The 10,459-nt window shown below is 47.1% G+C and overlaps 1 protein-coding gene across 1 annotated transcript in view; it reads right to left on the bottom strand.

Moving 5' to 3' along the window:
* Nucleotides 1-1,268: 1,268 nt before the first annotated feature.
* sema4c (sema domain, immunoglobulin domain (Ig), transmembrane domain (TM) and short cytoplasmic domain, (semaphorin) 4C) overlaps nt 1,269-10,459 on the bottom strand; it is a 47,030-nt gene continuing 37,839 nt past the window's right edge. Inside the window, exons 11-16 of the mRNA XM_076269868.1 lie at nt 9,504-9,717; nt 6,405-6,520; nt 5,651-5,808; nt 5,417-5,505; nt 2,717-5,172; nt 1,269-2,532 (exon numbers count right to left, since the gene is read on the bottom strand). Of these exons, the coding sequence (XP_076125983.1) occupies nt 4,283-5,172; nt 5,417-5,505; nt 5,651-5,808; nt 6,405-6,520; nt 9,504-9,717 (1,467 nt within the window). The 3' untranslated portion in view covers nt 1,269-2,532; nt 2,717-4,282. The remainder of the gene's footprint in view (nt 2,533-2,716; nt 5,173-5,416; nt 5,506-5,650; nt 5,809-6,404; nt 6,521-9,503; nt 9,718-10,459) is intronic.

The following is a 10,459-nucleotide window of genomic DNA, read 5'->3' as shown; positions in this document are numbered from 1 at the left end:
TGGTGACCTATAAAGAGATGATTAGTGTGAATACTGTGGCCCATATGAGTGATGACGGCACACAGTACGTATAGGGACTCAAACACTGCAACACAGGTAGGGGCACATGACAACTTGAAGCATGAAAGCTTGGAAAACGATGAGAGAAAAGAGCTGATGTAAAGTGGCAAAGAGTTGACACACTTGTTTGCATTGTATTGTGTTTTGTTTTTTGGAATGTCTGTCACTGTCTGATGCACAGTATTGGGAAGAAACAGAATACATGTAACGGGACAATAACAATGTATTTAATGTGCTAAATATGAGTGACTATTAAATACATCTACAATTTAAATGGGTGCTATTCAGAATACATCCACACTGATCAATTTAAGGGATTACTTTTTAAATCATTAAAACATGTGGGCCAAGGCTTTTTTTTTTAACCCAACCATGTGGCCTTTGTATCTCTCAGGTGGCTGATTTCCCTTTCCCTCTCTGTTTACATTGATAGCCTAAATGAAAAACCTCTCAGGGAATGTAGAATGTAAAATGAGTTTTGTTGTAGGCCAATAAGGCCTATATCCAGCCAGCATGTTTTGGCTAGTAGGCGCTAGTTTCTAGTTTTGGCTAGTAGGCGCTGTTTCTTGACAGTGTTCTGCAAAAAAGCATGTAACCCCCCTAGTGCTGTTTTAAATACATTTTTAAAAATCGGTGTATACCTTGTTTGGGATGAGGTAGTCTTTTAGCCTATGTGCAGACTGCAGACAAAACATCTCTGTTGTAGGTTCTTTGACACAATGACTTTAACAGTGTTTCATAGCACTGGCTATGTCAATCCATCCTTACTATAAAACAGGTCATGGATTGTTGTTGACATTAGCTATGGGTCTTATAGCTTCAAATAGCCTCACATATCCAGTGTTAATAACATATAATACAATGCTGATGTAATCCAAAGTATTCAGAATACTTTGCTCACTTTCAGTAATGTATCGGAATACATTACAAAATACATTTTAGGGCATGTATTCTGTTATCTGTAGTGGAATACATTTTAAAAGTAACCTTCCCAACACTGTGATGCAGTGCTACAAATGCGTACTCATGAGAATTCCATATTGGGCAGCAATTGAATTTTGGGATGCTGTGCCGGTTTCAAGTGCATTGTATTTCTATAGAAATACTCCAAGGCAGTCAAAATTGTACATAAGGCTCACAACGTGCATTTATACAACTTCAAGGGTTAACCAATAACCAGACTATAATCAAGACAGACACATAGAGAGTGAAGTGATCTCTACTTTTATTTAATGTTTATATACATATATAAAAAATAGGGAAATATGTACAATGGTAATAAATATTGACATTTTTTACACACAAAATAAGTTACTTAAACATTAAACTTAAAATAAAAAACAGAATATTAAAAAGCAACAAAGAAGAATGTACATGAAAACATGACAGAAATAGGAATTATGTTAATAAAAAAAACATCCAAATAAACAAACAGCAAAATTAAAGCACTATGAGAAAAAGGCCTAAAAAAGAGACCTTGTTTGGAACAAAGGAATAATGATTTGGACATATCAGAATCAGAATTAATACACAGTCGTGCATTAGATACAGCAGCAGCCAGAATTCTGTATCTATTAAGTTAGTTTCCAGACAGTCCAACAATAATTTACGATAATCTATCAACAAAGCAGCAGCGTGTTGCTTAAAAGAAACCAACCCAGTTTGTCTCAAAAGAAGAAATGAAAGATAATAGTTTTGCAATAACAACAGAGAAAAGTTTAAGCTTTAGATTTTGGCCCTGAGAGCTCTTTTAGTTTGACTGTAGGGTGCATCGTGTGCACAGGGCTTTCAAGCTGTAAAATATCCAGAAACCCCAAGAAGACAAAGAAACATTCTGAGTCACAAACAATGGATTAGAGCATCACTGTCTCTCACATATGAATTGCTACGTGTAGAAATTGAAGAGTAGAAAAGGTACTACGGCATGCTGTGTGTTCTTGAAAGTATATTGATCAGAGGGTTTCATTGAATACATGTGTATTAATTGATATAGCAGAAATCAGATGTGTTTGGTGCAGCGGACGGACTTAAACGTCAGATGAAGTAATGCATAAAATCAGATGCAACCAAGAGTAAGAGTTAGAAAAAAATGCAGTCTACTTTGGCTTAACCAAGGTGAAGAGGCACAGCTAAAGTAAACATGTCATAACAGCACAAAAACTGATTTTTTTAAATTTTATTTAAGCCACCAGTAACCCTAAACTAGAAACTTCACTTGAGATAAAAAATAAAACTTGTCTGTCCAGCTACTGATGAAACAAACATTTCTATTGTAATGGCTATGGTAATGCACAGTACAGAAGACTTGTAGCAGATCATGCAATATGAACCAATAGTGGCCATAAAAGTACCTCTTCACGCATGGTGTCATTTCAATACTCTAAAACCCCCTTCATTTTTTCTCCTCTTGCGGATAATGACCAGACTGTCATCTTGGAGTTGTCCAGTCTCAGATGCACCCTAAAACCACCACTGCAAGGAGAGAGAGAGAGATGAGAGAGAGAGAGAGAATTAGTCTGTGGGAAAATGCCACATCAGTCTGAGTTAAAATCACATACTCTGTCAGGAGGATGATAGGCTGACCTCCTACATTTCTGATTCTAATAGACATTTCCCTCATAGGAGGCTCTAGGGGGGGACTTATGAAGAATGGTACCTGTGTTTCATCAGCAACGCAGCTCTCAATGGGGCATCCAGTCGCCCGTCAGCCTGCCCGCCTGCCCAATCACGTCTCTGGCCGTCCTCTAAGGGCCGTCCTTCTCCTTCCACTGAACACCATCCATCCTACACGGCATTCATCAGGGCAGGGAACACAGGGACACACTGTCCCAGACTATATCCATTGGATGCTCCAGGGCACATTACATCACCCACCTACATATAATTTGGCATACAAGGGTGGCACAGGGCTTGTTTACATCATCTTTCATTCTTTTTTTGGCAGTTCTACCCATCTCCTCCATAAATATGCATACAATAATGCACTTGTTGAGACATCCAATGCAGTCATCTTCATATAACATTTCAAACAGGGTTGTCTTACAGCGAGTTTTGTTTTCCTCCCGCTTCATAATGCACAGTGAAAGTGACTCTCACTGGGCGAGATGAAAGCGGGGTCGGAATAAGCGTTCCTTTCACATTCTAATTTGCACTCATTTAACACAGGGGCGATTCCACGGAGCTGCAACTGGTCATCAGCTCTTGTGTCCATTCTTCCGAAGAAAATACAAAATGAACATAGAAATGTTTTAATTTACACCGTCACAATATATTAGTGCTGAAGGGCTGAAAAAACATTCTCAGAGGAAACACAGCATGGGGGGGGGGGGTGGGGGTGTTTTAAATGAGCTTCTGAGAAAAGTCTGTCCTTCATTTGCATGTCTTTTACTTTTTCCTCACATTGCTCACTCTCTTTTTTCCCCCCGCTCTCTCTCTCTGTCCTGTGCGGCCCCAGCCAGGCCTGTCCCCGGAGAGGCGCACATGATTGTCGTCTTGCTTAGTCTGAGTTTTCAGTTCATCCTGTATATATCACTCTCTGACTCTCTCTGCTCACCAAAGGCAAAAAAAAAAAAAAAAAACGTGGCCAGACGGCGGTGAAAGTGCAGCAAGCAAATAATTGAACCTCCTACGGGAAACTTGGCGAGTTTTTCCAATGGTGTCTCTCGCAGTTTGCTTGAGCATTGCAGCTCCTGGCCAAGGTCTGTCTGGATGGCTGGCTCAATGTATTCTATTCAGTGTTCACAGTGCCCTCTGAACCTAAACTGGATGTGACATGCTTAAGGTGCAATTTCACAGATTTCCGCTTGCAGTGTCTTTACATACAGAATTTACACAATGTAGAAATTGCACAAAGGATCTTGTAGTCACGGCAAAGGTTGCAATGCGTCGGTCAGAGGGAGCAGGCTTTAACGGAGCTGAAATCTGTCTGTGTGTGCGTGTGTGTGTGTGTGTGTAGGGCAGACTGAAGCAGGTTTTGGAGCATCGCCCAACGGGGACAGCGCTTTGAAATTTGCCAAGAAAAGTCACGTTGAGCTGAATAAGCACTGGCAAAGGGGGAGCCAGGGAGAGAGGGGAGGAGGAACGGTCGAGTCTTGATTGTGATTGAGTGAGAGAGCGAGTAAGTGAGTGAGAGAGAAAGAAGTCTCCATCCAGGAGGGAGGTAGGTCACTTTGCTGGGCCAGTCCGTCCACTGCCTTGCTCCGACGAGAATCCCCGCCCGCACCTACACGGAGGATTCCTCCGGGTTGGCGTCGGGCAGGACGCTCCTCTGCTGGAGGGTTCGGCGCAGCTCCTCCCTGAAGGGGCTGGAGTAGTCGTTCCCACTGCCGCTTAGAGCTCCCCCACCTCCGGTGGTGAGGCCTCCCCCACTGCTCCTCTCCTCCCCGGCCGTGCTCAGGTTGAGTCGGATGTAGCCGTTGGCGCCCGAGTTGCGGATACTGGTCAGGCTCAGGCGGCTGGGAGAGTGGATGGGCTGTCCCGGGATGGCGCTGGGCGACGAGGAGCTTGCGGCGGGGCACAACGCGTGCCCGGGCACGATTTTCAGCGAGCCGTCCGAGTAGTAGTAGTTGGCGCCCGTCTCCCAGAAGCGGTCCTCGTCGTTGGGCATCTTGCTGGGCACGAACGTGGGCGGCTCCTTGGGGAGGGTGATGGGGTACACCAGCGTGCTCTCCAGCGGTTTCATCTCGGCACCCTTGCCCAAGGCCAGCTTCAGCCGGCGCCGCAGATAGAGGGAGACGATGAGCAGGAGCAGACAGGCCACCCCCAGGGTGATCACCAGCACCCAGAAGAGCCCCATGCTGCCGTCTGGAGCCCGGGACTCCATGACGATCGGGGCGCTGGCCACCACCGCCACCTGGTAGCGCTCCGTCTGGAACTTGACGCCCTGCTCCTCCGAGTAGCACACGTAGCGGCCCGCCTGGGGGGCGCCGGCCTCGGGCACCACCAGGGCCCTCAGGGCTCGGTCGAACCGGGGCCCCGAGCTGGCCTCGTTGCCCAGGTCCAGCTCCTTGTCGTTCAGGGACCAGGAGGGCTGGGCCAGGTTGGACACGAGGTGGCAGGGGAGCACCAGGTCAGACCCGACAACCACAGTCACGTTCTTCAGCCTGGAGTGCTCTGCAAGTGGGGATGGAGGGGGAATAGGCTTAGTATTCTCTCTTGTAATCATCATTTCCAGAGTTAATATTTAATTCATATTCCAAGAGGATGCTCAGTGCATACTCAGTGTTAATATTCAATTCATATTCAATGCTAATGTTCAATTCATATGCAGCGTTAATATTCAGGCTCACGGCTCTCATTGGCGAAAAATGGTAAACACACGCAGTGCTTCACATGTGCCACCAGGGGGCACACTTACCAGGGCTGGGGATGGAGACAGGCTTCTGGATCTTGGACTTGCCTTTGAATCTATCCAGCATGAGATCCTGTGTCAGCGTGGAGGTCGACCTGTCAGGAAGAATGAGAGAGTGCCGGGCATTAGGCACACGCCTGCGATCAGCCTGCCACTCAATGATTAAAGGTGCACTGGCCCGATACGGAGTGCCGGGAGAGAGTTCGAGTCTGGCGCCAGCGATGGAGATGGCGAACTCACCCGCCGTGGAGGTCGAAGCGGATGCAGGCCCGTCCCTCGCTGTCCCAGGCGCAGTACGGGTCCCTGGACAGGAGGCAGTCTGGCTGCGAGTGGTAACGGCTGCAATTGGCCAAGGGCAGCTGGAGAACCGCGGAGCTCGAGCCAATGTACAAATACTTCTGTGGGGGGAGAGAGGGAAGATATGGTGAGAAGGACGGATGAGGTCAGGAGGGAAGAAGGGGGGGGGGGAGAGAGAGAGATGGGAATAAGGGAGCAAAGTCGTGGAGACGAGATAGAAATAAAGAATGAGAGTGAGGGACAGGCCAGAAAGCAGGAATTAGAGGAATTAGGCAAGTGGGGAGGAATTTAGTCGGGGTTAGAAAGAGCGGAACAGGATACACACACACACACACAGATACACACATACACACACACAGATACACACATTAACACACATGCATACACACACACACACAGATGCAGACATACTGTACACACACACGCATACACAAACACATAGACACACACACACACACACACACAGTGACAGAGCAAGACAGGCAGAGATAATGGGATCATCATTTTCAATTACACTGACATTTTGTTTTGCTATTCTCTGTTCTGCTTTGGGGCAAAGCTTGTTAACAGCACGCCGTGGCACCAAAAAGCCCCTATTTAATTCACTGAGAGATCAAAATGAGATCAGCCAGACCAAAGCGGAACGGTCTGGCTGGCCGGTCAGAGTCAGTGGTGATTTGTGATTAGCTTGTGTTACCTTGGTGTGGGATATGGTCAAGCTGTCCACGGGTTGCGGGGTATCAAACAGCTGGATCTCCTCAATCACGTGGGCCTCTGTGCCCAGGATTACCACTCTTTGAAGCCATCCCTCCGCTGGGAGAAGGGATGAGAGGAGAGGAGAGATGGGGGATGAGAGGAGAGAAGAGAGGAATGGGGGATGAGAGGAGAGAAGAGAGGAATGGGGGATGAGGAGCAGAGGGGAAAGGACAGGGTGTGGGCAACAGAAGAGAGAAAAAAAATGGATAAGAAGGTTGAGGGAGAAAGTCGATTAAAAAAAGAAAAAGACAGAGAGAATGGGAGGGAGAGAGAGAAAAAAGGAGAGGTTTATGTTAACTATGGTTAAGTTTTATAGCACTGTGCTGCTTTCTCAGATATGCATTTTGGAGCAATGGCGGGTTAGCAGACATTGTTTAGACGCGCGGTGGAATCGGAGGCATGCTAGTTTGACCTTTTGTGCTGTGCCACGCATCGTCCCGGTGTGAGCCGCGTGTTTGTTCTGCCCGCCGGCCTCTCGGCGGACGGCCTGTCATTGATAATGTGAGTGGCTGACCCCACGCACCGCGGGGAGATGCTACAGAGGAGCGCCAAGGACTGCAGGGGACCGTCTCTGCCTCGCCAAACGCATCACGCAACTCTGCCCCCATCTATTCTCCCTCTCCTCCTCTCTCTCTATCATTCTACCTCCCTTCTTTCTTCCTCGCTCGCTCTATCTTTTACTTTTGTGGTCCTCATCTTTCTTTCTATATTGCTGTCAATATAAATTGCTTTCTATGACTTTCTGCCTCTCTCCTTATCCTTAATTCATTCCCTATGTCTAACACTCTCTCTTTCTCTCTCTCTCTCTTTCTTTCTTTCTTTCTCTCTCTCTGTCTCCTCTCCCTGCACCCTGTCTCATTTCATGTCTGGGTGTCTGCTCTCTGCTGCCATAATCTCTGAGTACACACACACACACACACACACACACACACATACATACAAGTGAGCCGCCGCAGAGCCCTCCCTCGCTCCGCATCGGCTGCCAGCCACTCTCTTAATAGCTAATCAAGCCCGGAGCTCTGTTTTGGCAGCGCCGGTCCTGCCATGAAGGGAACAGGGATGCCGGTTGGGCCTGTGCTCTGAAGCACGTCGGGTCGGTCGGTGGGGAAGTGTGCTAGGTTTGCCAGCAGTGTTGGTGTCACCAATAGTCAGGCCTTTCACGGTGTGTGTGTGTGTGTGTGTGTGTGTGTGTGTCTGTCTGTGGGGGGTGGGCCAGTCTTCCTGAGGAGCACTAAGAAGAATGTTTAACGAAGCGGGAGATTATTACAGGTGTGAGGTGGATAGAGACGCATTACGCATTGATGCGGGAGCGCAGGAGATGAGGAGACGAGTGTGGTAACCTGAACTTTAGCTGAGGTGCGGGGAGTGTTTGCAACTATTTGTGACCCTGCAAGGCGAAACCAGCTGTTTTGGTTAAAATGTACAAAATTAAGTTATTGTACTCACACGAACGGCCATAAACTAAGCTTTCCAACGATATGTATATCGAGGGTATTGCAAAAAGTATCGCTAAGATAACGGCATCCAAAGTTGCCATGGTTCTCCTGTCACGATACGCCAGAAGAGGAGAAAATCACCTTTTTAAGTAAATTGTCATGTGCGATAGTGTGAGGGCACAGCTATGATTAGCCACACCCGCTGCTCCACTACTTGTGTCATGTGCACTGATGTAGGTAGGATGTGTATGTGTGTGTATGCGAGGCCACATATCGAATCTTCACTTCCACCCACCCTGACCTGGACCACCAATTTGCCTACAGAGCCACCAGGTCAACAGAGAATACCTTAAACACAGCTCTCCACACTGCTCTAACTCACCTGGAGCACTAGGGGATGAACACATGAAGACGCTGTTGATGGACTTCCAATAAAACCAAGCTCAGACCACCGGAGGGACCTATCACTCCCCCACCCTGGCACTAAAGCTCCACAGACCTCCATGTTGAGTCCATACCTCTACTCCCTCTACACCTATGACTGCACACCAACCCACAGCACCAATACATTCATCAAGTTCACACATGACACAATGGGGAAGAGTCTATGCCTATGGGGACTCTATGGTCTACCGACAGAATGGTGCTCCATCAATAAGCTCACACCCGTCAACTCCTGGGGCTGATCATCTGCTTCAGGAGACTGAGAGAGAGAGGCTGCTCCTCTACACATCAGAGGAGACAAAGTGGAGAGAGTGACTACTAGCCTGGGTTGGCATTCACATCTCCCAGGAGCTCTCATGGTCTGCTAACAAAAGGCTCAGAAGCAGCTCTATTTCTTAAGGAGACTGACAAAAGCCAACCTGTCCAAGCAGCTGTTGGTGTTCACCTCATCACCTGCTCACCTGAATGTCATCTTTGGCGTGGTATGGCTGTGGTGCTGTGGCGGACAAGAAGCCTTTTCATCAGAGAGTCATCAAAGAACTCTCTCTCTCAAAGAAAGGACCACCAGCCATCAGAGGACCACCCACAGCCTCCTTCACTAGCAGATATACAAAACCCAACGCCCACGCCAGGCCACAAACCAAGGACTCTTCTCACCAAGGCCACCACCTCTTCACTCTGCTGCCTGACGCAAGGCACTAAAGGTCTATCAAAGCCTGCACTTCCACACCACTGTAAAAGCTCCTTCCAAAATAATGGAACTGAAAAAGTCAATTACAGCATCTAAGTAGCTTATTTCACGTCAATCACTCCCTTTCACCGCATGACATTTGAATAAATAGACTGTCCGATGGAAAATGCTATACAATTTATGAACTTTTTCATATTTCATTCTTTAGTATGTACTGTATGCATGAGTGTAGTCTATGTGTTGAATCTGTTTGGAGATTCTGCTGCTGTATTGTATATTGTGTCGACCATAAAGGCATTCTGTTCTATCTTATTCTACTGAGAAGCAACAGGGTGGATCTAATGTGTAGATTGTATATGTCTGTATCTGTATGTGTGCACATAATGTGCATGTGTGTGTCAATGCGTGTCAATGCACATACATGTAAGCAAGCATGAATATTTCATAGTGCCCTCGCCCTGTGGCTTACCCGTGCCGATGAAGAGCACGTTGTACTGGCGCTGGTCCAGTGAGCTCACCCGGTCCACGGCCAGCCGGGTGAAGTTGACCCCCTTTGTGATCAGCAGGGGCTGCGCCTCCACAGCATCCTCCATCAGCGGGTGGCTCTTGGCAAAGTTGAGGGTGGTGTCTGGGAGCTGCAGGGTGCTGTTGTAGTTGTTCTCGCGGTGCCAGTTGGTGATGCACTGTGTACACACACACACGCCAATGCACGCCGCGGAGGCCGTGAGGAGGAAGCGAGGGAAAGAGAGAAAAAGAGGGAAAGAGAGAAAAGGAGCAAAGAATGAGACACGTGTAGCGCCGTGTCGGAGGCTTCCTGTCACCAAACCCTACTGCTGAGTCTCATTCATGAAATATGAGCGGAGCAAATTTGCGTTTGAAGCGTTTGCAAACTGTAAACTGGAAAATTATGTCGGCATTCATCCATATTTCAGTAGCTCTTTTCCTTGGTACATTTGTACAAGGCTGCCTATGAGTACGTTGAAGAACAACTAAACATTGCTTTCCATCATTGCTAATAACATTTCTAATTCATACTCAGCAATTTTGGCAACAGCTCTAAACTTTGGATTGGGCTGATTACTGCTGATAAATGATTTATTCCAAAACCCTCAATGCATTTCAAAGAGACATTTAACTGTCTCCATCACCAAAGGTAGTCTGTTAATCGATTCTACTGGCGTAAGTTGTGGCTTTGGCTTAGTTCCATTTCTGTTCTGTGAAATGTTTCTCGGCATTCAGTTTCATCTTAATCTTTAAAATCTTCTGAATACCCAATGCCAAATAAAGGTCATTAAAGGCACATGGAGGTGGGTTACCAAGAAAACCTCGCTGAATTGTATACCAGACTGTTGCCAGTGGCAACCACCTTCCATTACACTGCAAACCTATGGAGCATTAATGGGCTACAGCTGAGATCTCTACAGT

The sequence above is a fragment of the Alosa pseudoharengus genome, unplaced genomic scaffold, assembly GCF_046254945.1.
Source record: "Alosa pseudoharengus isolate Yale_2024_CS ecotype anadromous, Long Island Sound unplaced genomic scaffold, YU_APseudo_1.1 YU_APseudo_1.1_scf_6, whole genome shotgun sequence".
NCBI classification, from domain to species: domain Eukaryota; kingdom Metazoa; phylum Chordata; class Actinopteri; order Clupeiformes; family Clupeidae; genus Alosa; species Alosa pseudoharengus.
This window is presented reverse-complemented; position numbering and strand designations above follow the sequence as displayed.